The sequence below is a fragment of the Dromiciops gliroides genome, chromosome X (assembly GCF_019393635.1).
Source record: "Dromiciops gliroides isolate mDroGli1 chromosome X, mDroGli1.pri, whole genome shotgun sequence".
Taxonomy (NCBI): Eukaryota; Metazoa; Chordata; class Mammalia; order Microbiotheria; family Microbiotheriidae; genus Dromiciops; species Dromiciops gliroides.
The window spans coordinates 31,818,068-31,845,946 of record NC_057867.1 but is presented as its reverse complement, the minus strand read 5'-3'; the positions used below and the strand labels follow the sequence as shown (position 1 = coordinate 31,845,946).

The following is a 27,879-nucleotide window of genomic DNA, read 5'->3' as shown; positions in this document are numbered from 1 at the left end:
ACACCAGCACCCACTGTTGCCCTGGAAGGCCTGCAGAGGGCAGCAGCCACCTGCCTTGGGATGGGAGTCCAGGAGCTGGGAATGGATGTTGGAGGGGGGTAGGGGGGAGGGCGGGCAAAGGGGCCGGGCTGGCTGGGTTGGTTTGGGCATATTGCATTGTGGGGAAGCTGGGGCACAGGCAAGGAGGGAAGAAGGAGGGAGGGAGGGAGGGAGGGAAAGTGGGAGGGAAGATTCCTGCCCGGCTGTCCAACTCCCCCAGTTCCCGCCCGGGACGGCCTGTACCCTCGCTCCCTCCTCCCTCCTTTCTGCCCCTGCGGGAGTCTTTGCCCAGGTAGGTGGGTACATGCCCTTGCCTCGTGGGGGAGCCCGTGGCCAGGCTGTAGGGGGGAGAGGCAGCTTTGGGGGTGCTCGGGTGGGGAGCAGGTTGCCCCACCCTTCCTGCTCCCCTATCTCAGCTCAGGAGATCTTGATGGGGCAAGGGGAAATAGAAACCCCCCAGGGTGGGGGAAACAGACAAGTGGCAAAGATGGCAAAGCCTGAGAGGGGTCCTCTTTTTCTCCCACCCCCCACCCCTGACCCAGAGAAGGGGGAGGGAGTTGCACTTTTTTGTGTGTGTGTGCCTGGATATCTGCTCCCAGCAGGGGGAAAACCCCGAGTCCCAGCTGCTCCCTCCTGGGGAGAAAGGAGCACAGAAGTAGCCTTAGAGCTCTGGCCCTCTCTCCCTGCCCCCTAACAGCAGTTGCCTGGACAACTCAGAGTGGCCTTGATTAAGAAGGTGGCTGTCCCCTCTAGTTGGGAGTAGATAAGGAAAGAAACAAAGTGGCTATTCCTAGCACTACCGTCAGTATCATCCTGCCCTTCCCTGTCCCGGAGATCACAAGAGTCTGGCACAGGGTGGGCAGATGGGCAAAGAGAGGGATGCCTTTCTGGCTAGCAACAGCTCTATGAGAAGTCCGGGGTTTCGGAAGGGTAGGGACCAAGGCTCCAGTCTCCCTTCCCCCAAAGCCGCCCAACCAGCCTGGCCGGGCTATTGATCCACCCGTCACCTCCTTTCACAGACTCTTCTGTCTGCCCCTTCCTCCCCACCCTCCCCGCTTTGCCCGTCCCCAGGCACCGTGCCCACTGCTGGGCACCAGCGAGTGGAAATCCCCCTACCATCCAAACACCTCCTTTTTACCTCCCTTCCATCCCCCGCCCCAGTCGCCCCTGTTCCCACTCGGGACTGCCCCCTACTTGGGAGGCCTATAGGACACTTGCTCTTCTCTTTCCCTAAACATTTTATGAGCGGGACAAATGGAGAGGCAGAAAGATGCAAACTCTTAGAGAGGAGGACACCCGCCGACCCCCCATGTAGGGACTCTGCGATCAGTAACTTGGGAGTACCCTTCCCCAGAGCTCTTATGGAGGGAGAGACCATGGTGCCTCCCCCACAGAAATAGATGGCAAAACTTGCCTGTGAGGCCAAGGCCACTGGGGAGTTAGCTGCCCTGTGGTGGGGCTTTGGGGAAGAGGATTTTCCAGAAGATACTTAATCTCTGAGGATTACTTTTTTTTTTTTTTCCTAGAGTGGGTGGCCGGGAAGGGGTGGGGTCTTGTGACGACGTTTTCCATACCTGAGGCCATGAGGGCGGTTGCAATGAAATATGCTGAGGTGCTATCTTCCAGGGCCCCACCCTTTCCATATCAAGTGAAAAGGGGGGCTCTATTCCCCTCCCATCATCCCATATTCCCTCTCCTAGGCATCTTCCAACTGGGGTAGGCGCTACTGGCTCTTTCTGACCTGTGCCTGGCATAGTTGGGATGAGGTAGTCCGCCCCCTGTACCCCGAAGGGTCACCATGTGAGGGAGGGAAATGTCGGGACTAGACTGAGCTGGTAAACTCAGGGTTAATGCATGTCACAGGGGAGACAGTCACTCGCTGGGGGGGGGGGTGGGGGCGGCAGGGGGAACTCTCGGGTACTGTGTTGCCTTTTATCAGCAAGGGCTCTGTCCCCAGCCCCCTGCCCCCTCCCTCCTGCCAGACAAAGGCAGGCATTGAACCCCTAAGGCTAGCAATTCATTTCGAGGGGGGGGGGAGGAGGAGCTGGGGAGGGCACAGAGGCTGGGGTGGGCACGTGCCAGGGCCACCCATCCCATTCCTAGGACACTATCCACCCTCTCCTCCCATTCCAGCTCCAGGCCAAACAGCCCCAACCCCCCCCCTTCTTTCTACCCAAGCTGTGGATAGCAATAATCACCGGAGACATTGGGGGGAGAGGGCAGACTTCAGCCCTTCTGAACCCTAATGGGCGCTTTGCAAGGCTCCCCTTTCTGTGCCCCAAAAGATGCCAGGCTGAGCTTGGGCCCCTATGTGGGGATCTTTTCTTCTGTTCTTGCATCCTAAGGGAGGAGGATCAGATTCTTGGGTGGGCATCTGATCTCCTTGCCCCCCAAGCCAGAAAGGCATCTCTGTGATTGACAAGGATGCTTGGAGTGGCAGAAAAGCTCTCTCAGCTCCCAGGAACCCTAGGATGGAGGCCTGGGAGGGGAGGGCTGGATAATAGGTCCCTGGAACCCCCCTGGGTGGGGTTAGGGAAACAGAGGAGACATTGTTGGGGACGAGGGGAGAAAATTACCATCATAGCCACTATTGACGAAACTGCCAGCTGTGCTCAGTGTGGACCCCCCTGCCCCACCCCCCGCCCCGGGGCCTGAGTGGCCGAGGGCTCAAGCATCTCCCCCTCTCGCCCCCTTTCAGGACAATGCCCACCATACCCACAGTGTACCAGGCGGCAGTGCCTTGGGGCAGCTGAGTGGAGGAGGTCCTCTGCTTCAATATTCATGGTAAGTGACTGAGACACACCTTCCCCCAGTCCTAGACTGGCCTTCCACCATGAGCCAGGTGGGCCAGTGCTTGGGCAGAGGGAAGACAGAATTCAACGTAGGAATCCCCTCGGGAAAAAAGGAGCCTTGGGACTTCTCACCTCCCCCAGTCCAACTATGGGGCTCAGGCCTGACGCGGCCATGTATTTGTACATGTCCCGGACACGTCTATGTGAACTCTGATGGAAGGAGACAAGAAGCTTAGCCCCATAGCCCCGGGGACTGAAGGAAATCCATCCTCTGGAGTGGGGGCCCCACCCCCATCCCCTATATGACCCCAGCTCCCTGGCCTGTCCCCACACTGCCAATCCTTTACCACTCAGCCTTCCTGTCTCTGGCCTCTGGAGATAAGGGGATCCTGGGGAAAGGGAGGAGATAGATGGGAGCCATAACTTTGTGGAGAACCAACCTCCCCCTCCATTGGGGGAGAGTTCAGTCCCCAGCCCAAGGAGTGCCCTTGTGTGTGCGTTTGCGTGTGTGTGTGTGTGTGTGTGTGTGCGCGTGCGTTTGCGTGTGTGTGTGTGTGTGTGTGTGTGTGTGTGTGTGTGTGTGTAGTCTGTATCTGTGAATTCATGTGTTTGGGTAGGCATGGAGGGTGAGGGGTAGAGAGTGAGGGGGAGAAAGGTCTTCATGTATGTGCACGTGGAAGGAGGGGTATTTGCATTTCCATGTGTTTGGGGGGCCACGTGTATGCCTCCTGGGGGGGTGTACATGGGGAGCGGGCATCCTGCCTCTGTGGGGGGAGGACACAAGTCTTGGGGGTTCGGCACGTCTCCACATGCCTGCCCATGTGCGTGTCACTGTGTCTCGGTTGGTCTCTTGCCTCAGCCTGCCTGGCCTGCTGGGACTGCGTGTCTCTGCATTGGCTCCACTCCCCACACCTAGCCCCACAGCAATGCTGTTCCTTTGTCTTCCAGTCTCTGCCTCTCTTCCTCCCTGGCCCTGCCTCTCTGGCTCAGGCTATCTATCTGCTTCTCACTGTGTGGCCCGGGCTTTTCCTCCCTTTCCATACTCATTCTCGGAGCTTCTTGCCTGCTGGGGTCTCTGTCTCCGGTGGCATCTCTGTCATTCTCTGCTCCCTCTATAGACGTGGCTTAAGCGATCCCGGTCCGTTGTCCACAATTGGTCAACACTAGTGACCCTCCCAGGGAGGGACCACACAACCCTAGCCCCCTTGCAGAACTCTGGGGCCAAGGCTGCTCATGACCGTGACATCTTAGCTTGACCAGGGACGACCCAGCCCAACCGTCTAGAGGCTTCCTAAGCTAGTCTGTGACTGCCCCGAGATATGTGGGCTTCTGAAGCCAGCCTTCTGTCTCCGAGTCCCTGTTACTATCTCTTCAGGGGATCCTGGGCTGAAAGACTTTTAGAGGCTCTCAAGTCCAACGATCCCATTTTATAGAGAAGCCCAGGGAAACGAAGTGATAACTACTAAGGGTCTGAGGCAGGATTCAAACCCAGTTCTTCTTGGCTACAGTGCTCTAAGGACAACTGGATAGACCAGTGGATAAAGCACCAGGCCTGGAGTCGGGAAGATCTGAGTTTAAATCCAGCCTCATACACTTTTTTTTTTTTTTGCGGGTCAATGAGGGTTAAGTGACTTGCCCAGGGTCACACTGCTAGTAAGTGTCAAGTGTCTGAGGCCACATTTGAACTCAGGTCCTCCTGAATCCAAGACCAGTGCTTTATCCACTGTGCCACCTAGCTGCCCCCTCATACACTTATTAGCTCTGTGACCCTGGGCAAGTCACTTAACCCCTCTGTGTGGCTCAGTTTCCTCAACTGTCTATAATCCCTGCCTCCTAGGGTTGTTGTGAAAATCAAACAAGATAGATCATATTTGTAAAGCATTTAGCATATTGACTAGTGCATAACAAGTGTATTAATACATGCCTGTTTCCTTTCTTCCTTTTTATTCATTGCATCACACTGCCTCTCTGTCTCCCTTTATTCCCTTCTCACTCCTCTATCTCTACCCCTCTCTCTTCTTTCTGCCCCCATGTCTCTTTGTTCTCCTTTCTTCTCTTTCTTTCCTCTCCCTCCTGACCACTTTTTCTCTGTCTGCCTGTCTCTCTCCTCCCCTTCTGACTCCTCTTTCTGTCCCCATATGCCTTTCTGCCCTTCTTTCTTCTCTTTCTCCTTTTTGTCTCTTTCTCTTTTTCCCCCTCTCTTCTCTCCTCTTTCTGTCTTCTCACTTTTCTCTCTGCCCTTCTTTTTTCTCTCTCTCCCTCCTTCCCTGTCTTTTCTCTCTCAGTCTCTCTTTTTCTGCCTGTCTCTATCTCTGTTTCTCTCTGTCCCTGTCTCTTTGTGTCTTTCCATCTCTGTCTCTCTCTCTGTCTCTGTCTCTCCTCTCTGTCTCTATCTGTTTCTCTCTGTCCCTTTCTCTCTGTCTCTGTCCCTCCACCCCTACCCACCCCACCATCCATTCAACAAGCATCTTCCTTTCACCTGCTTGGTACTGGGCATACAAAGACAAAAGTCCTTGCTCTCAAGAACCTTATAGTCAGGAAATAAGAAATGCCCATAAAAGTAACCCCCAAAGATGTTTTTGGTCCAGCCCAGTGATTTCATCCGAATGTTTTTGGTTTGTTTTTGGTTTTTTTGTTTTGTTGGGGTTTTTTTTTTAGTGAGGCAATTGGGGTTAAGTGACTTGCCCAGGGTCACACAGCTAGTAAGTGTTAAGTGTCTGAGGCCAGATTTGAACTCAGTTACTCCTGACTCCAGGGCCCGTGCTCTATCCACTGTGCCATCTAGCTGCACCCCATCCAAAAGGTTTTAATTCCGGGGTAGAAAATCCCTCCGCTTATTTTCCCGCACACTGGCAGTTTATCTTGACTTTCTGCTCTTGGAGGCTTTCCCGGGTCCCTGAGAGATGAAATGATTTGCTTGGGGCCCCACAGGTGCTATTTGTCAGCGGGAAGACTCCAAAGCCGGCTCTCTGTCCTGGATGCCAATATTTGCAAAGTCATTTTAGTCCATTGGAGGGCAAGAGGAAAATTCTGTCAGGCCCGAAGGAAGGAAGGAGGCAACAGCCCTCCACTTTGCCTCTGCCTGGTGAACCACGTGACCGGGCCCCTCTGGGTCTGTGGCTCTTTCCAGGTGTTGGTGCCCGTATTTGTTTCTCTCCCTCCACCTCTGTGGGTGCTACTTATTTTGCATCCTCCAAGTATGTTTCTTTGCCTTAGCCTGAGTCTGACTGTCTCTTTGACCACATTTTGGCCCCTGGCTCTCCATCACTGTCGAACTAGGTGTCTGGGCTTCCCGTCCTGGTTGTGAAAGTCTCTGATTTTCTGGAGATGAAATGTGTGATTTCGTCCCCAGGGTGTGGGGGGGAGGGAGAAAGGGGGGGGGTTTAAGTCATGAGAGGGGAGGGGCTGTGTGGTATGTATATGTATGTGTGTGTCTATATGTGTGTATGAGGGTAACAAGTGGAAGGGCTGGACTCTGTGTGTGTGTGTGTGTGTGTGTGTGTGTGTGATGAGAGGGATATGGGAGGGAGAACTGGGGGGGTGACTATGTGTGGGGGACAGAGTAAGGTGGGGAGGGGGAAATGTAGGAGGTATGGGCATGTGTGGTAGGAGTGGAGGTGGGGGTGGGTGGGTACGGATATGAGACAGAGACATATTCTTCTATTTCTTTAGCTTCCCCCCACCCCGGAATGGGGGCCTTGCCCCACCCTTCTTTTTTTTTTTTTTTCCTTGCCCCACTCTTAGTGGAGGGAGGCAGGGTGAGTGGGAGGGAGGGGAAATTGACAGAAACTGAGTTCCTCCCAAACCTTCTTTATGAAGGTTCCACAGAAACAATGGGAAACTCAATGACTTCTGCTAACTGTGCCTGGTACCATTTGGGTGATCAATGTCCCCTTCAGAGCTACCTTGCTTCTATTTTAGAAAGGGGAGAGTGGCTTGCTGCGGGATTGGGGGGCAGTTTAGGGATTGGCCTTAGACTCCCTTCTTCCAGCCCATGTCTAGGGTTTGGGGGCTAGAGCCAGGTTCCCTTTGCCTGGGGCCTTCATAGGCCCTCTCCACTTCAGAGAAGGGACCCCAGAGGCCTCTAACCCCTAACTAACAAAGGAATCCCCCCATCCCCACAACAAGTGGCTATCCAATCTCTGATTGCATATCTCCAAGGAGAGGGAACCCTGTGCCTTTCCAAGCAGGAGGAACTGCCACCATGTAACCTTCTACATCCCCCGACACACACACATACACACACACATCAGCTAGCATTCCCAAACTTTGTCTGCCAACTCTTCCAATCAGCTTAGCTCATTGCTTGGCACGTGGTAAGCACCTAACACATGATCCATTTATCTATCTCCCCCTATAGAATGCCATCTTCCCCATTAGACTTCAAGTGCTTTGCAACAGGGATATGTCTGCCTGCCTTGGTATGGCCAGTCACTTGGCACAGTGCCTGGCACATAGTACATGCTTTAGAAGTGGTCAGTGAGGGGCAGCTAGGTGGCACAGTGGATAAAGCACCGGCCCTGGATTCAGGAGGCCCTGAGTTCAAATCCGACCTCAGACACTTGACATTTACTAGCTGTGTGACCCTGGGCAAGTCACTTAACCCTCATTGCCCTGCCCCCCCCAAAAAAGAAGTGGTCAGTGATTAATTGCTCCCCACACCTTTCTGGTGTAGGTCCCCAAGATGACCAGGATGCTACCAACCATCTTCCTTCTGCTGCTGTCACTATCATCATGGAAAAGTTGGCATTTTGCCCTTGCCCACCACTTCTCTGCCCCCAATACCACTTTCAACCACCTGGCCATGGATGCTGACACAGGCATGCTGTATGTTGGTGCTGTGAACCACCTATACCAGCTGACACCTGACTTGCAGCAAGTAGGTGAGGCAGTCACAGGTCCCATATGGGATAGTCCCGACTGCCTGCCCTTCCGGGACCCAGCTGAGTGCCCACAAGCCCGGCCCACGGACAATGCCAACCAACTGCTGCTTGTGAGTGGGCGAGCACGGGAGCTCGTGGCCTGTGGGCAGGTACGCCAAGGTGTGTGTGAGAAGCGGAGTCTCAGGAACGTGGCACAACTTATCTTCCGGGCTGAAGACCCTGGCGATGGGCAGTTCGTAGCTGCCAATACCCCAGGAGTGACCACTGTGGGCCTTGTGGTGTCAACCCCAGGGAGAGACCTGCTTTATGTGGCCCGGGGCCTAGCAGGCAAACTGTCTGCTGGGGTGCCTCCCTTGACTGTGCGCCAGCTGGCTGGGCCCCAGGCCTTCTCCAGTGAAGGCCTAGGCCGCCTGGTTGTAGGGGACTTCTCTGATTACAACAACAGTTATGTGGGGGCTTTTGCAGGCACCCAGTTTGCCTACTTCATCTTCCGTCGCCGGGGGTCCCGGACCCAAGCTGACTACCGCTCCTATGTTGCCCGTGTATGCCTGAATGATGCCAACCTCTACTCCTATGTGGAAATGCCGCTCGTTTGCCAAGGTCACAGCCTGGTGCAGGCAGCTTACCTGGCCCCCGACCAAGGAGGGGGAACCCTGCTGGTAGTGGCTTCTCCAGGGCCTACAGGAGGCTCTGCGCTGTGTGCCTTCCCACTACAGGAGGTCGATGGACGGATGGAACGGGCCCGGAGGCTCTGCTACACTGTGGGCGGACAGGGCCCAGATGGGGAGGAGATCACCATTGAGTACGGTGTCACATCCCGATGTGTCTTCCTGCCCTCAGTGAGCCAGCTGGAATGGGGGGAGGCAATGGGTCCTGATCTCTTTGGCTCAATCCCTTTCTCTAGCGCCATTTTTCTCTTTCTTTCCATGTCTCTGGTTCTTAGCATTGGCCTCTCTCTGTGTCTCTTTCAGTATCTTGGTTTTCCCATGTGCCCATTTGTTTCACTTAGTCTCCCTTGTCTTAGCCATCTCTCTCTGTCTGAACATATGAGTCACACCTGGGGGCTTGGGACCAAAGGCTCTCCTGACCTATCCCTGGGCCCCCTACCCCCAGGACTCCCCGGACTCATATCCTTGTGGGGACGAGCACACACCCAGTCCCATTGCCAGTCACCAGCCACTGGAGGCAGAGCCCCTGCTCACCAGCATCCCCCACCTCAGTGCTGTTGCTGCTCTCCAAGAGGCCGGGCACACCATCGTCTTCCTGGGGGACACCCAGGGCCAGCTACACAAGGTGAGACCTATGTTGATAACACAGATTTGGGGTCTATACAAACTTGAGGGGGTGGGGGGAGTGGGAGGTAAGAATCTTTATAGACTCATAGAACATTCCTTCTGAAAAGGGCCTTAGAAGCTGTCTAGTTGAGCTCAACCCCCTCAATTTCCAGTTGGGGAAACTGAGGCTCAGAGTAGAGAAGCATGTCCAGAGCATGTTATTGGCAGAGCCAAGGCTAGATAACAATGCTCTGAACTTCCAAGGCCGAGTCTTTTCTACAAGAGACCACCTGTTATATAGGACCTACATAAATACACAGGTGAGGCGGTGGGGGGGGGGTTGCTGCTCATTGATTTCTGGCCTTCAGAAACCCATAGCATCCTAGCTCTGGAGTGGGAGGGGACTTCATACACCATTAAGTGGGCCCATGGCATTGTGCAAGTTAGAGGATCGGCCATTCACCAAATATTTCTTGGGGTCCTCTACTGTGTAGGACCCTCTTCAGGGATCTGAGGCTCTCTGCTAGGATTTTGTGCATGTAGCTTTCTGCCAACCTGTGTTCAGTCAGCAGGTGAAGCCGAGATACAGGGCTCCCACCCTTAGTCCTTTGAGTTGAGGGGTATTTGACAGACACCAGACTTATCCTCTGAACAAGAAAGGCAGCAGCTTCCTAAGTGGAAATATGTATCTATTCAGTGCTGTGCTAATTGCTTTAGAAATATGATGTCAGGGAAGCTAGGTGACGCAGTGGATAGAGCACCAGCCCTGGAGTCAGGAGGACCTGAGTTCAAATCCGGCCTCAGACACTTAACACTTACTAGCTGTGTGACCCTGGGCAAGTCACTTAACCCCATTTGCCTGAAAAAAAAAAAAAAATATATATATATATATATATATATATATATATATATATATATATATATATATATATAATCTCATTTGATCCTCACAACAATCCTGGGAGATAGGTGCAATTCTGCTCCCCACTGTACCTTTGAGGAAACTGAGGTAGATAGAGGTTAAGTGATTTGCCCTGGGTCACACAGCTAATTAGTGGGTTTTTGAGCTCAGGTCTATCCACTATGCCACCTAGCTGCCTCTGTAGGAATAGGATTCAGCTCAACAGGCAGTCGCCAAGTGGTTAAGAAGTGCTCACTATGTATCAAGTACTAAGCACTGAAGATACAAAGAAAGGCAAAACGGAACATGAGAGGGAAGGCCCTGGCAATAGGGGAAACTGAGGAAATACCTCCCACAGAAGACAGAAGAACCGTCCTTTTTTCAATTCAAAATATTTTTACTTTAGGTATATGGTTACTACAAGTATAAATCTTGTGTGTGTGTTTAAGGTGGACAATCTATATTATTCTTTTTTTTTTTTTTTTAGTGAGGCAATTGGGGTTAAGTGACTTGCCCAGGGTCACACAGCTAGTAAGTATTAAGTGTCTGAGGCCAAATTTGAACTCAGGTCCTCCTGACTTCAGGGCCAGTGCTCTATCCACTGCGCCACCTAGCTGCCCCTATATTATTCTTCAAAGTGCCCCTTTTCCTCTTACCCCTTCTGTCTTTCCAAATTTCCACTAAACCCAAACCAAAAAGGAACAAAAGAGAGGCACAGAGGACATTACATTTCTTTTTTTTTTTTTTTTTAGTGAGGCAATTGGGGTTAAGTGACTTGCCCAGGGTCACACAGCTAGTAAGTGTTAAGTGTCTGAGGTCGGATTTGAACTCAGGTCCTCCTGACTCCAGGGCCGGTGCTCTATCCACTGCGCCACCTAGCTGCCCCCGACATTACATTTCTTTAAGGTCCTCTTGCCTGATTTCCTTTACTTGTGTGGCAATATGAACTTGTCTTAATGTTTCTAACTGGTGGAACATTTGTGTTATTGGAAAGAAAAGCTTTGCATATTTACTATCAACTCATAGAAACTCAGAAATCAAAATACTGAGTCAGAGCCAATATTGGTTCCATGTAGTATAGCAGTACAAACAAGAGCTGGATGAAACATGCCATTGGCCAGTGACAATAACTTCCCTCCTGTCAACTAAGCCTGGCTCATCATCTCAAACAATAATGTGTGTGGGAATGAATTGAGTGTTGAAGGATGTCAGAGAAACTGGAGAGCTGAGAGATGAGGAAGGAAAGCATTTCTAAGTGTGAGGGACAACCAGCAAAATGTCTAGAATCAAGAAATGGAGTGGACTTTGTCACTGGCACATCGAGGGGAGAAAGGTGTAAGACAGGAAAGGTAGCAACCAGAAGGTTTAATATTTGATAATGGAGGTTAGAGGGTGTGGTCTGGAAGAGGATCCAGCAAAGGGGGCAGAGAAGGACCAGTAGTGTCCAAGGCTGAAGTTAAGGATGAGGGTTGAGAAGAGGTCATTTGATTTGGCAATGAGGAGATCCTTGTCAACTTCTGAAAAAAAAGTAAGAAATCCTTTTCAATCCAGTAATGAGGTTAGAGGCCAGATGCACAGAGGGTTTAGACGCAAGTAAGAAGGGCAGCTAGGTGGCGCAGTGGATAAAGCACTGGCCTTGGATTCAGGAGGACCTGAGTTCAAATCCAACCTCAGACATTTGACACTTAACTAGCTGTGTGACCCTGGGCAAGTCACTTAACCCTCATTGCCCTGCAAAAAAAAAAAAAGAAGAAGAAGAAGAAGCAAGTAAGAAGAGGGGAAGTAAAGGCATGGATTGTAGCCAGTTTTCCCAAGAAGTTTAGCCATAAAAGAGAAGAGAGATCTAGGAAGGACAGTTGGATCAAGTGAAGGTTGTTTTTTTCTTTTTTCTTTTGGTGGGGCAATTGGGGTTAAGTGACTTGCCCAGGGTCACACAGCTAGTAAGTGTTAAGTGTCTGAGGTCGGATTTGAACTCAGGTCCTCCTGAATCCAGGGCCAGTGCTCTATCCACTGCACCACCTAGCTGCCCCTGTTTTTTTTTAAAGAATGGAGAAGAGATGGGTGTGTTCGTAGGTAAGCAGGGAGGAGCCACTGGATCTGGAAAGAATGGAGATCCGAAAGAGGGTGAAGATGATACAGAGGCAATTTGCTAGAAAAGACAGGATGGAATAGGATCAAGCATTCAAGTCGAGGGCAAGGAGATGGGTAAAGGGAATAATAGGGGAAAGACTCCTGGGTGAAGGGAGATGACAGGGGAAGGGGACAAAATAGGAGCTCTCCACAAATGGCCTAGATTATTTTTAGGTAAAATTGAGGCAAAGTTTCTGGCTGAGTGAGTGGGAGGAGGGAGAGCCATTCGAAGCCTGAGGGTGAATGGAAAGGTTTAGAGAAGTTACTGTGGTGAAAAAGACTGTCTTGCAGTGAAGGCCCAGTTGAGACAACGTAACATAAATTTGTAGTGGACCCAGGCAGGACATGACCCAAGACATGAACAGGAGCAAAGGCAGCAGTTGATGGAAATAATCCAAAATGGAGGCTTGGCAGAGCATGATCCATGATAGGATAAGGAGTTATAGGATAAGGAGGCAAGGGATTTGAGTCTAGAATTCAACTGGTTCACCAAGGGATCAAGATAGGGAAGGGAAGAGAGTGTAAAACAGTGCAGGGGTGACGGCATGGGGGAAAAACTGAGGAGCAAAGAGATTGGAGGTCAAGCTGAGGACAAAGACCAGAGTTAGGGGTGATAAGACTATGGGTCAACTAAGACTTAGTAAATATTTATAAAGCACTTACTATGTGCCAGGCACTGGGCTAAGTTCTTAGGATATAAAGAGGGCAGCTAGGTGGCAAAGTGGATAAAGCACCAGCCCTGGATTCAGGAGGACTTGAGTTCAAATCTGGCCTTGGACACTTGACACTTACTAGCTGTGTGACCCTGGGCAAGTCACTTAACCCTCATTGCCGCGCCAAAAAATATAAATAAAACAAAAAATAAATAAAAAGGATACAAAGAAAGTCATAAGAAAGTCTGAGCCCTCAAGGAGCTTACAATCTAATGAGGGAGACAGCACACAAAAAGAAGTTGAAAAGGAAAGGGGGACAGACCAGAGCACAGGCCAGGGGAGTGGGGAATGAGCCTCTCCTTAAATCGATCCACCTGGGACCCCCTGAAGCTTGGGACAGAGTCCTGGAGGCAGGGCCCCACTTTAAGGAGTTAAAAGTCGAGAAATTGGCTAGAAAAAAAAGGAACAGAAGAAAATGCAGACCATCAAAAGTTTCTTTGGTGACAAGGAAGATCAAAATACACCCTCACAAGAAGATAACAAAGTCAAAGCTCCTATATCCAAAGCCTCCAAGAAAAATATGAATTGGTCTCAGGCAATAGAGGTGCTCAAAAAGGACTCTGAAGATAAAGTAAAAGAGGTAGAGGGAAAGGAAAGGGGGAGGTTGCCTGCTTGGCTTGGAAGCATGATGAAGTCCTGCCACTGGAGTGGAAAATGATCTAAGGAGGTGAGTTTTATAATTTATTCTTCTTTCAAAATGATGAGTTTATAGAGATCAGGAAGTCCAGGAAAGTAGCCAGCTGGGAAGAAGGGGAGGGGGAATGATAGCTTGTGATCAGATAAAGGAGTTTAGAGCTCATAAACATGGAAGTGGTGTATTTGTGGGTGACGGCAAGATCAAGGGTATGACCATTTGTGTGTAGCTGAGATGGAGTGGAGGTGGAAGTCATAGAAAATGAAGGAGTTGAGGAATTGGAAGGTTAAGGTGTTTGGCGGAGTACTTCTATGTATATTGAAGTCCCCTAGTATGAGGGGAGGAATCGGGGAGGAGAGAAAGATTATGAGCCAAGCCCTGAACTCACTGAGGAAGAAAGGAGAGTGTTCTGGGCATTCATAGACAACAGCTACCAGAATCTTAATTGGGTAGAAAATATGGATTGAGTGCTGGTAAAAGGAGAAAAAGTTACTGAGTGATGGTGATTGAGGGAGAACTTGGAAGTGGGAACACAGAGTATTACAAGTCCCTCACCTTGGCCAGTGAGGGGAGAAGGGGCAGTGTGGGTAAATGTTCAACCAGTGCTGGAAAGAGTTGCTAGGGAGGCTATATGATGAGGAGAGAGCCGGTATTCAGTGAGAACCAGAAGATAGAGGGAGTGGAAAACAAAAAAGTTTAAGATAAAGGCAAATTTGTTAACTGTGGAGCAGGAATTCCAGAGAGCACAGCGTAAACTAGATTTAGAGTGAGATTTTGGGTGGGAGAGGGGTGGGGTGCTGGTTAGGGTTGAGGGAAATGGGAGAAAAGGATCGGGAAATGGCAACTAGGTGGTGAAGTGTATAGAATACTAACTTGGAGTCAGAAAGACCTGGATTTGAATCCTGCCTCAGACACTTTACCTATGTGACCCTGAGCAAGTCTCTTAACCTTAGTTTCCCCATCTGCAAAATGCAAATAGCATCTATTTCACCACCTTGATATGAGTTTCAAATGAGATTTTATATATATATATATATATATATATATATATATATATATATATATATATATGAAATGGGGAATAGGGTGTGTACAACAACCAGGGATTCAGAATCACTGGAATGGAGAGAGTGTGATGGGGTGAGAGGATGCCAACCCTTGAAGAATGAGCTCAGGCAATGTATCACTAAGTGGTAACACTCTGCTGCTACCAGCCATTGTATTCTCCAGGTGCTGGAGAATACAGATACACAAAGGAATCCATCCCTGCCCTCAGGGAGCTTACAGTCTCCTGGGGATGGGAGAGGGAGAGGAGATGCAATGTACACATGAGTAAGTAAATACAAAAACATTTCAGGAGGAAGGGAACATACGTCTTGTGTTTAGATATCACCTTCCTTTCTAAACATATCCCTCCCCTGTCCCTTCCAAGGATTTCTTTTTTTTTAAGTGGGGCAATGAGGGTTAAGTGACTTGCCCAAGGTCATACAACTAGTAAGTGTCAAGTGTCTGAGGGCGGATTTGAACACAGGTCCTCCTGAATCCAGGGCCGGTGCTTTATCCACTGTAGTGCTACCTAGCTGACCCCTTCCAAGGATTTCAAAAGAAAGATAAAGAATCGTTCAAAACTAACTGAAATATTGTATTTGTTTATTGTTTTGGGTTTTTGGGGGGAGGCAATGGGGGTTAAGTGACTTGCCCAGGATCACACAGCTAGTAAGTGTCAAGTGTCTGAAGCCAGATTTGAACTCAGGTCCTCCTGAATCCAGGGTCGGTGCTTTATCCACTGCACCACCTAGCTGCCCCCTAATCCAAACATTGTCCATGTCTGATGCTATATGAAATGATCTGCACCCACACCCCACCACCTCTTCAATGAAATTGAGGTGTGTGTGGGGGTGCATGTTCTCACCTCTTCTCCAAGCCAAGCTTGGCCACCGGAATGACAAAATATTCAGTTTTGCATTTTTGGTTCTTTCCATTTGCATTGCTGTAGTTCCTGGGTAAGTTCCTGGGTTTGCCTTTTTTCATTGTGAATCTCTTCCCACAAGTCTTCTTCTGTTTCTTTGTATCTTTCCTATGAATTATTCCTTATGGTGCAGTAGTATCCCATATGTACCACAGCCGATTTAGCCATTTGCCAGTAGATGGCCATAGGCTTTGTGTATGGTTTTTTGCTACCACTAAAAATGCCCCCATTGCTGCTCTTCCTCCATCATCCCCTGCATTTCTGTGACACTTTTATAGGCAACTCTTGTCCTTGAAGTAATGGAGAGTGCGCCAGGGCACAGAGCATCCCAAAGCTCTTTCTCCCGAAAGGAGCTGGGAAGAATGGCAACAGGGTTCAATTGCATGTTCTGTTTTGTCCTCCTCACACCCAGACATCTCCCTCCCTTACTTCTTCTTCTTTTGGGTGTTTTGTTTTCTCAGGGCAATGAGGGTGAAGTGACTTGCCCAGGGCCACACAGCTAGTAAGTGTCAAGTGTCTGAGGTCAGATTTGAACTCAGGTCCTCCTGAATTCAGAGCAGGTGCTTTATCCACTGCACCACCTAGCTACACCCCTCCCTTACTTCTGAGCATTAGGGGAATTACAGCTCTCCGGTCTTGTCTCTCCAAGGTGTTCCTGAATGGCTCAACAGGGCAATTGTATAGCTCCCTCTCTGTGGGCCCCCCAGGTACCGCCGTGAGCCCAGATTTGCTCCTGGACAGGAATGGGAGCCACCTCTACGTCATGACAACTTCTCAAGTGAGGCAGGCATGGGAGGAGGAAGGGGGAAACAAGGGGGAAGAGCCATCGGAGCCTTCCTCCACTCCTCTCACTGAGCCAAGCATCCTCTTCCATAGGTCCACAAAGTGCCCATCTCCTCCTGCCAGAATTTTACTGACTGCCCCAGCTGCCTCCAAGCCCAGGACCCCTTCTGTGGCTGGTGTGTCCTCCAGGGCAGGTGAGTGTTGGGAGAATGGGATCAGAGCCACCCACGGCACCTTCTGCAGAAGAGGTGGGGACCAGTGGTCCTGGTGGCACCAGTAAGCCTGACCTTCCTAACTGAATAGGCTGGTGCAGCTTACATAGAGAGCACACAGCGAAGGGTTATGTCCAGCCTTTTAAATATAGGTCCCATAAAGGGCCCGTGTTTAGGATGGCCCTAACCACATTGGAGGGAGGTGGAGCTCTTTGGTTATGGAGGTCCTCAGGGAACACAGGGAGTTTCTCTGTTACCATAGGCACTCTGCAAACACACGTGACCTCCCTTGGCTGGCCTCTCATTTTCTCCCCCCTCCCCATACTGCTCCTCTTTCTGCCATGCCTCTTTATGTGAGGAGCACTATCATCGCCCAGCCTGGACTCCCGGGCTCTCCTCCCCACCCTGAGCAAGCTCTCATCACCGCCCACCTAGACTAGTGGTCTCTCTCCCTGCCTCCAGCCTCTCCCCAGTCCAACTCAGCTTTCACAGAGCTGCTAAAATAATCATCCCAAAGCTCAGGTCGGGCTAGGCCACGCCCCTACTCAAAACCACGCCAATGGCTCACCCTTGCTGCCAGCCCCGCCCCCTTTCACACCAGAGCCTGCTATCCCTTGAGGAAAACCAAGGGACCAGATGCTCCCATCCTGCCCGTGGGGCCCAGGCCTCTCAGTCAGGGTAGAAAGAACACATAGCAAAAGTGGTTGTGGCCCAATCCTATCCCTGTGCCTAGGTGCAGTGCCTCTAAGGCAAAGATAAAATTCCTCACCGTGGCCCTCCAGGCTGGCCCAAGATTCCTTCCCAACAGCAGATCGCCACCTCTGTCCCCTTTTCCTGTCCCATGCCTACCCATCTTTGGCTGCTGCCCCCACCAGAGCCCTCCCAGCAGCTCTCTCCCTCGGCCTCCACGGACCTTCCTGTCACAGCCACCACCTGGGTCCCTGGCAGATGTGGTTTCCCGAGGCTGCTAACTCCTTAGCTAGACCCTAGGGGCTGAGTCTCTTTCCTCTTGAACTCTGCCCCTTATACGGCAGGCCAGGGTGGGCTCTCCATACAGTGCAAGGGCCCAGAGAAGCCTCTCACAAGGCCTAGGCAAGCACATAGGAGGGAGGTGGTGGGGATCCACATTTGTATAAGACCCATGCCTACAAAATTCTCATTTCTCCTCCATATTTGCTACAACTGAGGTCAGGAGGAGTAGACAGTGCCCGGGCTGGTGGTAGGAAGAGAAGAGGAGGCTGGGACATGGTGGAGGGAATACTACTGGGTTCCTGGAATGGAGGGGCTCTGCCCCAGCTCTCCCCCCTCCCTCCCTCCCTCCCACCATGTGCACACCTGCAGGTGTGTGAGGAAGGAGGAATGTACTGGATTTGAGCAGAAGCATCAGTGGTTGTGGAGCTATGGGCCCCCCGAGGAAAGCCTCTGCTTGGTTATCCAAAGCCTGGTCCCCAGCCAGCAACCTCGCCAGGAGCAGGGCCAGGTAAGCTGGACTAGGTATGGGGCTGGGGGGCCAGGTCTCAGCATCCAGCTCTCATGGGCTCTCTCCCACTTCCCCATTTTGCTCTCCGCTCCTCAGGTCACCATGGTGGTGCCCCGGCTCCCAGCCTTGGCGCCAGACAAGTATTTCCATTGTGCTTTTGACGACTATGAGACGCTGGCCCACGTGGAAGGGACCCAGGTTGTCTGTGACTCACCTCCACAGGACCAGTTGCCACCCAACACTGAGGGCACAGGTAAGAGGAGGAGATGGAGAGGATGTGGAGGGACGGCAAGAGAGGATGAGGGAGGGGGAGCAGACTGCCCCCCCCAACCCCAGCCTTAACTCTATTCCCTTTCCCAGATCATGTCACGGTGCCATTGGCCCTGATGTTTGAGGATGTGTCTGTGGCTGTCACCAATTTTTCCTTTTATGATTGTAAGGCTACTGGGGCCTTGGATGTAGCTGCTCCGTGAGTCCCGGGCCCTCATCCTGCCCTCTCCTGGCTATTGTCCCCACTGTGGCCATCCCTAGCCCAGCCTCACCTCCTTTCCCTTGGGGAAACAGGGGGCTAGATACTCCCACCCACCCCCAGGGGTTGAACCTTCTCACCTAGGGTAGTGGGGAGGAGGATCCCTATGGAGAGTGGTTGGGGCTTAATCCCACCCCTGTGCCCAGGTGCAGTGCATGTGTGAGAAGCCCCTGGCGATGCCACTGGTGCCCCCAAAGTGCCTTCTGTGTGTATGGGGATGGGTGCCCAGATGGCGAGAAGACCGTCTACCATGCCCAGGAAGTAAGTTTCACAAGAGAGCGAGAAAAAGGAAGGCTTCGTTCCTCCCTATCTCCTTGGCTCTCTCTGTCTCAGCTTTCTCTCAGTTGAACTCTGCCCTTAGGGTGCAGCTGGCCTGTCTGCCAATCCTCCCACTTCCACAGACACTTGTCCCGCCTATCCGCTCCCTTCCCAACCCTTTTCTGCTCCAGCAGCAAAGCTGAAAGAACTTTCCCCACCACTGAAGTTGCCCGTTTCCCCAGGCAGATGTCTTGATGAAAGGTCCTGCTTTCTGCCCCCATGTGGAAGGTCTGGGCACATCCCACCTTGTTCCTGTGGGCTGGGAGACCAGGCTTGCCTTGCGGGTTCGGAACCTACATCATTACCAGGTATGGGTGAAGGGGGACAGATGGAGAAGAAAGGAAGGGAGGGAAGATGGTGCCAAAACCTATAGCGAGTTGCCTCCTTTTGCCTAGAGCAAGGCAGCCTCCTATCATTGCTGGTTGGAGCTGCCAGGAGCCCTTCTAGGGTTACAGGCCTCCCTGGAAGAGGGAGACGGTGATACACAACTCATCTGGTGCCAAGCTCAGCAGGTACACCCTCTTGGTCTTCCTTCCCATCTTCCTATCCCTGAAGCCTTCCACTTTCATAGCCTTCCTCCACCTTACTTCCTCCTTCCTCCTCAATCCCCCTCACAACGGTTACCCCTACAGTTCAGACCCTCTCCTCCCCGGAAGGAGCTCCGAGTGCCCATCTACATTACCAGGGGCAACACTCAGAGGGTGGACAATTCTGATGACATTTACGGTAAGTGGTTAGGGCCCTGGGGAAAGAGGTCCCTAGAGCTAAGAGCCGGCCCTGTGAAGCCTTGGTCCCTTGGGGCTGGAGGCAGTCACTGAGGGCTAGAAGTGAAAGGGGTGCCCGTGGGGAAGGGGCTTAGTTCAGACCCTAAGCATCCTCCCCTTCCCACCTCCAGTGACCCTATATGACTGCACTGTGGGCCACGAGGACTGTAGCCACTGCCAGGCAGCTGACAGGAATCTAAGCTGTGTGTGGTGTGGCCAGGGCAGGCCTGCCTGTAACTATAGGCCCCTGTGCCCACCAGAAGCCGTGGAGTCACTCTGTCCTTTGCCCAGCATCCACTCGGTGAGGCAATGTCAACTAACCCCCAAAACTGATCCTAGTTCCAAACCCTAAACCCAGCCCCAACCAATAAACCTCCCTCAGCTCAGGCTCTAACCCTCATACTACTGCCCATAACCTTCTATCATTGGCCCCGCCATCCAGGAAGAACTGTGCCAAACCATAAGCAGCTCAGCAAGCTAGCCCCACTTTACTCATGCAGAGGGTGAAGACCTAAGAGCCAAGGCCTTGGCCAACCCAAACCTACCTGAACAAGTGCCTCAGCCTCCTCCTCTGTGAATAGAAGAGTTAGCTCTGGAATCCTGTGGCTTCTAAGCCCAGCCTAGGCTGAAGGTGATGAAGTCTGGGCTTTGATCCAGGCATTGTGCCCCAAGGTTTCTTGGGATTGATGCGTCTTCATCTGCTCCTCACAGATCAAGCCTCTGACAGGCCCCCCAGAGGGAGGTGTGGCCCTCACCATCCTGGGCTCTAACCTAGGCAGTCGCTTGGAGGACGTGACGGATGCTGTGAGCGTTGCAGGACAGCCTTGTCTCCTGGACCCAACCCTCTACCGCATCTCTACCCAGTGAGGGGGCTACTAACGAGGGGTGCTTGGGCCAGCATGGGAATAGAAGTCAAGGGAGAGGATAGGAAGGGAGGTGCTGCAAAGAGAAATGCCCCAGAGAGAGCTATGATCAGTCAACAAGCATCAATTAAATATGTAAATACCATACTAGGTGTCAGGCACCATGCGCAGTGCCGGGGACAGGCAAGAGAAAGAAAGGTGAAAGGCCAAAGGTGGCCCCTGCCTTCAAGGAGTTCACAGTCTAATGGGGGAGACATGCAGACAACCATGAAGAAGCAATCATCAACTGGATAGAAGTGCAGCAAGAAGGCACTGAGTTCAGGAGGCTCAGGAAAGGCAGGACTTGAGGGAAGGTGGAGATGGGAGGTAGAAGTCCAAGGATGGGCATCCCTGGAGCTGGGAGATGGCGTGGCAAGGAGGCTGGGAACTCTGGATTGCAGAGGATGGAGGGAAAGAAGGCTTGTTAAGGTGGAAGAAAGCTGGAGAGGTAGTATGGGGCCAGGCCATGGAGGGTTTGAAATGCTAAACAGACTGGTCAGGGCAAAACTGCTAGAATATAAGCGTTTGGAGGGTAGGGACTATGTCCTACTTATCTGTATATCCAACTCCTAGCACACAGTAGGCATTCACAGAATGTTGGTTAAGTGACTGAGAGAGAATTAGAGAGCCAGCTTGAAAAAGAGGGACAGAAAGAAAGAAGAGGAGAGGCAAAGAAATGGAGAGAGAGAGAGGGGGGGGGCCCAAAGACGGAGAAGTAAAATAGAAAGGGAGATGGACCTATGGGGGAGGGGGGAAGACAAAGAAAAAGAGCAAAGAAACACAGAGAAAAGAAACAAGGAGAGAGACAGAAGCAGAGAAGAGATGAAAAGAGAGGGAGAACATGCTGTAGTGGAAGCACGCTGACCTTGGGGCCAGGGGAGATCTGGCCCCAGGGGATTGGCCCAGAGTCCCATTTGCCCAGAGACCTGGGGGACTCCTGGGAGTTGGGGAAGAGGCAGATAATGAGACAGGAGCAGGGCAGTAGTGAAAGAATATGTGCAAGGGGCAGCTAGGTGGCGCAGTGATTAAAGCGCTGGCCCTGGATTCAGGAGTACCTGAGTTCAAATCCAGCCTCAGACACTTAACACTTACTAGTTGTGTGACCCTGGGCAAGTCACTTAACCCCCATTGCCCCGCAAAAAAAAAAAAAAAAGGAAAAGAAAAAGAAAGAATATGTGCATTTGTGGTTTTGTTTTGTTTTGTTTTGTTTGGCAATGAGGATTAAGTGACTTGCTCGGGGTCACACAACTAGTGTCAAGTGTCTAAAGGCAGATTTGAACCAGGACTGGTGCTTTAACCACCGTGCCATCTAGCTGCCCCTGCATTTGTGTTTCTTTGGGATACAGCATCCAAATGTCAATCTGCATCTGTTTGTGCATGGGGATGCCTTGCTCTCTCCCTTGGCCCTAGGACCCTGGGTGGGGGGAGGGGACTGCTTCCCTCTCCCTGTTCCACCAGCTTCGGTGCCGGCACATACTTTTTAGGGGAAGGGTGTTGATCCTCTCCCAGGTCATTCCTCTTTCCCCCCTCCAGGATAGTATGTGTGACATCACCTGCCCCTAAGGCCACCACAGGTCCCATCAAAGTTACCATCAAGAACCGTCCACCTAGCGAGTCTGCCCAGTTCTTCACCTACCAGGTCAGTCCTCATATTCCCTCAGCTCCCCAAGCTTTCTCCCATAACCCTACACAGGCAGGGATGTCTGTGGAATGGGGGTAGTGAACTCCTATTATGTGATGGGCGCTTTGCCAAACACTTTACAAATATCCCATTTGATGAGTTAGACTGGAGGTAGGGAGGTCCATCCAACAGTGAGGGCAGGTGTGAAACCATAAGGGCCTGAACCCAAGTAGTGACCCTTTGGGTGGAAAAGAGAGACGGGATTTGGCGACCAACTGGATGGGGGTGAGCATCAAGAGGGAATGAGGAGGGGCAGCTAGGTGGCGCAGTGGATAGAGCACTGGCCCTGGATTCAAGAGGACCCTGAGTTCAAATCCAACCTCAGACACTTAACACTTACTAGCTGTGTGACCCTGGGCAAGTCACTTAACCCCAATTGCCTCACCAAAAAAAAAGAAAGAAAAGAAAAAGAAAAAAAAAAGAGGGAATGAAGAAATGGTGGAGTCTAGGGTGGCTCCAAGGTGTAGGTTGGGGGTGCCACTTTTTTTTCTTCTTTTTTTTTGTGGGGCGATGAGGGTTAAGGGTGCCCAGGGTCACACAGCTAGTAAGTGTCAAGTGTCTGAGGCTGGATTTGAACTCAGGTCCTCCTGACTCCAGGGCTGGTGCTTTATCCACTGGGCCACCTAGCTGCCCTCTGAGGGTGCCACTTTTGATAGAGAAAGAGAAGACAAAATGAAGAGCTGTTTTGTTTGGGGAGTGGGTGTAGGGGCTGGGGTGGGGTTTTGGACCTTGGCACCTTTTTTTTTATAAGTGAGGCAATTGGGGTTAAGTGACTTGCCCAGGGTCACACAGCTAGTAAGTGTTAAGTGTCTGAGGCCAGATTTGAACTCAGATCCTCCTGACTCCAGGGCCGGTGCTCTATCCACTGCACCACATAGCTGCCCTTTGGTACCATTTTGATAACCAATGGAGGGTAGATTTCAGAGCAATAAATCAATTGATCCATCAAGAGGCCTGTATTAAAGGAAAAACTTCCTAATGTTCACACCGTGTAAGGAGCTGCCTCCCTGGAGTGGTGGACTTCAGGCTGAGGCTGGACACACATTGGTCAGGAATGTTATAGGGGAGATTCAAATTTAGATATTGATTGGATTCTATTCCTTCCAGCTCTGAGAGTCTGTGATTCTGGAAACTAGAGTAGTGACTTGCACATAGTAGGTGCTTAGACTCTTGGTGGACAAATGGAATGAGTGAATGGAAGTCAGATTACCGGGAGATAAGGGAAAAGGGAAAGAAGGTTGGTGGTGAAAGGGAGGAGGGAGATGGGAGGGTAGCTACACAGTGGCACCCTTCCATGGCCTCTCTCAGAGGGCTTGAAAGACCCTGAGACCCTCTTCTCTTTGGTTCTTTGTCCTCTAGGACCCTGTCCTGAGTTCTCTGAGTCCCTGGCAGGGCCCTAAGACAGGAGGCACTCTCCTCACCATCTTTGGGCAGCACTTTCTGACAGAGAGTAACGTCAGAGTCTTCCTGGGAGATGAGCCTTGCATTATGTGAGTGGCCTGGATACCCACGTCCCTGTGCTACCTTCCAGGAGATGAGAGAGGCTGGACCCCGGGCCTGGCTTCTAGTCCTCGATTCTGCCACTAACTCACTCTGCTAAGGCAGTCCTTTCTTTCTGTCCTTTCTGTATGCCTCAGTTTCCCTATCTGTAAAATCGACGGGTTTGACCAAAGTCCTTCCAAATCTGAATCTGGGATCCTCTCATCCCTTGCCTCTCTGATTTGGAAAGACTTTAGTCAAACTCGTCGATTTTACAGATGGGGGAACTGAGGCATACAGAAAGGAAAGAAAGGACTGGCCTAACAGAGTTAGTCAGCATCCTTTGTGGCTTTTTGTCCATCCCAGCGGCGGATTGGGGGTGGGGCTGGAGTCTGGAAAGCGGGGAGGGAAGAGGAGGAAACAAGAACCCTCAGACTACAAGTCACAAAGAGCTCCCACTCTCCCCGTAGCCAGGGGCCTGTCTGCCCCGAAGCCATTGTATGCCTGACTGGGCCCCGGGCCACCCCCGGGGAGGCGGATCTCCTCGTGGTCTTCGGCTTGGCCCAGAGGACGCTGGCCAAAGGCCACTTCTCCTACAAACCCGACCCCCAACTCCTGTCTGCTGAGCCCAGCGTCGGCTTCAGGGGGTGAGGATGAGGTCTCTGGGACAGCCCCAATCAGGGCTTCGGAGACCCCAGAACGCTTTAGACTAATAGAGTCCCTGTGGAGTGACGGGTCCCAGCCTGAGTGAGTGGGAAAGAATGGGAGCGAGATGAGACAAGAGGGAGAGAAGAGGGATGTGTCACCAGTTGGGTTGGGGAGTGCTGGAAGGGACAGGGTATGGAGGGGGTGAAAACGAGGCTCCCTCTGACAGCTGGCCCTCCTGCAACAGGGGGGGTCGAGTGATCCGGGTGACGGGGACCAATCTGGACGTGGTTCAGAGGCCCCTGTTGTCAGTGTGGCTGGAAGAGGCCCCGGCTGGGCCCCACCAGCTAGAGTTGAAGCAACTGGCTGAGCATCACTGTGAAGATAGGGGCCGATCCCAGGCTGCCCAGCGCAGCTCAGCCTCCCAGACCTGTACCTGGCTGGAGGCGGGGCTTCTGCAGGTGAGTGCCCCAACCTGCCACCACCAGCACCAAGCTTCTTCCTACCCACATCTTCTCCCCCTGCCCCACGTCCCCTTATGCTGGAGTCTTGGATGTCTTTTCTCCCCCAAAGTGCTCCACTATCTGTTCAGCCAACTCCTCTGGCCTGCTCCTGTGCCCAAGTCCTGCGGTCCCTGGGGCTGCCCACCCAAGAAGGATGTTCTTCACCCTGGACAATATCCTAGTGGATTTCATCAATGCAAGTGGCGGGAAAGACTTCCTCTACCAGCCCAACCCCCGCCTCCATCCACTGAGCCGAGACAGGCTTGCCCAGCCCTACCGCCTGAAGCCTGGCAATGTTCTGGATGTGGAGGTGACCCAACAGGGCAGACAGTGACTGCAGGGAGGTGGGGAGGCAGGACAGGCAGAAATGTTAGGATTCACACTCCCCCCTCAGCCTGGCCCCTAGGGTTGGGAGAGAAAGGCCTGGAGCCTTTAGGTGAGGACTGGGGGAAGGAGGGCAAGGGAAGAGGGGCTCAGAGAAACTTGTCCTCACTCCTGGAAGCTGACCCTGAGCCCAGCCCACCAGGGCTTGAGGTCAGGTTTCAGGGGAAGCAGGGAGGGTGACCAGCATCCTCAGAACTCAGTCAAACCCAGTGAATGATGGCCTCCTATTTGGGAAGACAGGACCCTACAGAGCAGAAGGGAGACTGGAGTGGGGGGGGGCAAAGTGATTTCACCACCTCTTTCCCCTTCCCCATCCTCAGGGTGAGGGGCTAAACTTGGGTATCAGCAAGGAGGAGGTCCAGGTGCAAATTGGAAAAGGCGAGTGCGTGGTGAAGACACTGACACTGACCCACTTGTACTGTGAACCCCCCATGTGGGCCCCCCAGCCACTCAATAGCTCCAGTGCCCTACCTGAATTCATAGTAAGTCCCAAACCTCCTTCTCCCTCCCCAATGCCAACTCTTGAAGGAAGAGCAGAGGGTCTGGTTTCCATAACAAATAACATATTATGGGGGTGGGGGAAGAGGGGAGTAATAAGGGAAGACAGGGGCAGCTAGGTGTTACAGTGGATAAAGCACCTGGCCCTGGATTCAGGAGGACCTGAGTTCAAATCCTACCTCAGACACTTGACACTTACTAGCTGTGTGACCCTGGGCAAGTCACTTAACCCTCATTGCCCCACAAAAAAAAAGAAATAAAAAAATAAGGGAAGACAGGGATTTTCTAGTCACATTAGCAACCACCCCTGTAAGGAAGGGCAGTGAATGCCAAAGGAGAGGGGAAGCGAGTGAAACAGCCCCCAAATACCTGCTCTCATTCCTTGCCCTCAGGTGCAGATGGGGAACCTTCAGCTGAACCTGGGCCCAGTGAAATATGAGGTGGACACCACCCTGCCCAGCTTCCCGACAGAGGCCCAGATTGGGCTGGGGGTGGGAGTTGCTGTTCTCATCTCCATGGTCCTCCTCCTTATCTTTATGTACAGGTGATCTCTCAGCCTTCTCTCTCTCCTCCCCTGATACCTGCCGAGCAATTCTCCCTCCCCTTCTGTCTAGATTCCCACCCTTCCCTCCACAATGGCCCAAAGGCTAGACCCTCTCGACAACTAGGTTGGTTAATTAGGAGACAGGGGAGAGAATCCCAGATTTTCCTAAGTTACCGTGACTTTGGGCAAGTCATCTTTCCTCCCTGGGCTTTAGAGACCTCATCTGTAAGGTATGCTACCTACCTCCTGACAGAGGTGATCAACTAACGTGCAGAACAAAGGGATGGGTAGGCAGAGAAAATACTTTATAATAACATAAATTTGAAAAAAATCAAGTCAAATACAGAAATCGGACTAACAGGTTCCTAAGATCCTACCCAGCTCTGATACCTGAAGAGTCTGCGACCTTTTTTATTTCAGTTCAACAAGCATTTATTCAGTTTGTACAAGTCTTTCCAGGTTTTTCTGAGATCTTCCTACTCATCATTTCTTACAGCACAATAGTATTCCATTATGTTCATACACCACAACTTGTTGAACCATTCCCCAATTGATGGGCATCCCCTCAATTTCCAATTTTTTGCCATCACAAAAAAGAGCAGCTATAAATATTTTTGGACGTGTAGGTCCTTTTTCACTTATTTATTTCTTTGGATACAGACCCAGTAGTGGTATTGCTGGGTCAAAATATGCAGTTTGATAGCTCTTTGGGCATAGTTCCACATTGCCCTCCAGAATGGTTGCATCAGTTGACAACTCCAGCAATGCATGTGTCCTAATTTGCCCACATCTTCTCCAACATTTATCATTTTCCTTTTTTTTTTGGTCACATTAGTCTATTTGATAGGTTTGAGTTTCATATAAAAACTCAGTTTCAACAAACACTTTTTTATTAAGACAAGGCCCCACTAGGGATCCAGACAAAAATGAAATAGTCCCTGCCCTCAAAGGGCTTACATTCTACTATTTTTCCCCATTCCTTCTCTCCTCATGCTCTGCTGGGTCCCTGATTATCCTGGCGCCTGTCCTGGTGCAGGCGGAAGAGCAAGCAGGCTATGCGAGACTACAAGAAGGTCCTTGTGCAGCTAGAAAATTTGGAGATCAGCGTTGGGGACCAGTGCCGCAAAGAGTTCACAGGTGGCTGTGCTGGGCTGTGCTGGGCTGTGCTGGGCTGTGCTGGGCTGTACTGGGCAAAAGAGTCCAGGCTGGGGGCAATGAGGAGATGCTGGTTATTCTCCAACCTGTAATTGACAGATACTCATGCCCCCTCTCCTACAGAATACCTCTGCCTCCAGACCCATGGGGACTTTATAAGACATGTCCTGAAGACCAGAACCCCTCATCCCTGACCCAAGGAGGCTGGAAATGGGGCCTGCTTTCTTTGAGGCAGCATAGTGTAGGGCAGAAATTGGGGCCACTAATGTGTACATACAGGATCCCTGCTGGCTTCCTATTGACTTAGAAAACCACAAATGAATATTATCTATGTTCTATTGTATTTTTATTTATTTTGTTAAATCTTTCCAAATTACATTTTAATTTATTCCCCCCCCAGCCCCCTGCCAACAACACTTGGGCAGCCACAGGTTGAGAGTTTGACACCAGTTTAATGAATAGAGCACTAGCCTTGGCCTCAATAAAATCTAGATCCTGGATAAGTCGCTTAGCCTCTCTCAGCCTCAACTTGCTCATCTGTAAAATGGATATAATAAGAGCACAGGACTGTTGTGAGGCTCAGATAAGATGCTATCTGTAAAGCTCTTTGCAAAGTCAGGGGTGTGTTGGTAAATGTTCAATAACTGGCTCTTTGAGAAAAAAAAAA

At 51.4% G+C, this 27,879-nt stretch overlaps 1 protein-coding gene across 1 annotated transcript in view; it reads left to right on the top strand.

The window, feature by feature from the left end:
- The first annotated feature begins 214 nt into the window (after window positions 1-214).
- Window positions 215-27,879, top strand: part of PLXNB3 (plexin B3) — a 52,662-nt gene continuing 24,997 nt past the window's right edge. Inside the window, exons 1-23 of the mRNA XM_043974827.1 lie at window positions 215-331; window positions 2,738-2,823; window positions 7,507-8,553; window positions 8,828-9,007; window positions 15,985-16,113; window positions 16,212-16,312; window positions 17,672-17,810; window positions 17,907-18,063; window positions 18,171-18,279; window positions 18,486-18,600; window positions 18,840-18,965; window positions 19,053-19,169; window positions 19,290-19,383; window positions 19,553-19,722; window positions 20,133-20,284; window positions 21,857-21,962; window positions 23,364-23,494; window positions 23,954-24,130; window positions 24,376-24,589; window positions 24,702-24,941; window positions 25,336-25,497; window positions 25,906-26,057; window positions 27,094-27,194. Of these exons, the coding sequence (XP_043830762.1) occupies window positions 2,821-2,823; window positions 7,507-8,553; window positions 8,828-9,007; window positions 15,985-16,113; window positions 16,212-16,312; window positions 17,672-17,810; window positions 17,907-18,063; window positions 18,171-18,279; window positions 18,486-18,600; window positions 18,840-18,965; window positions 19,053-19,169; window positions 19,290-19,383; window positions 19,553-19,722; window positions 20,133-20,284; window positions 21,857-21,962; window positions 23,364-23,494; window positions 23,954-24,130; window positions 24,376-24,589; window positions 24,702-24,941; window positions 25,336-25,497; window positions 25,906-26,057; window positions 27,094-27,194 (3,922 nt within the window). The 5' untranslated portion in view covers window positions 215-331; window positions 2,738-2,820. The remainder of the gene's footprint in view (window positions 332-2,737; window positions 2,824-7,506; window positions 8,554-8,827; window positions 9,008-15,984; window positions 16,114-16,211; window positions 16,313-17,671; window positions 17,811-17,906; window positions 18,064-18,170; window positions 18,280-18,485; window positions 18,601-18,839; window positions 18,966-19,052; window positions 19,170-19,289; window positions 19,384-19,552; window positions 19,723-20,132; window positions 20,285-21,856; window positions 21,963-23,363; window positions 23,495-23,953; window positions 24,131-24,375; window positions 24,590-24,701; window positions 24,942-25,335; window positions 25,498-25,905; window positions 26,058-27,093; window positions 27,195-27,879) is intronic.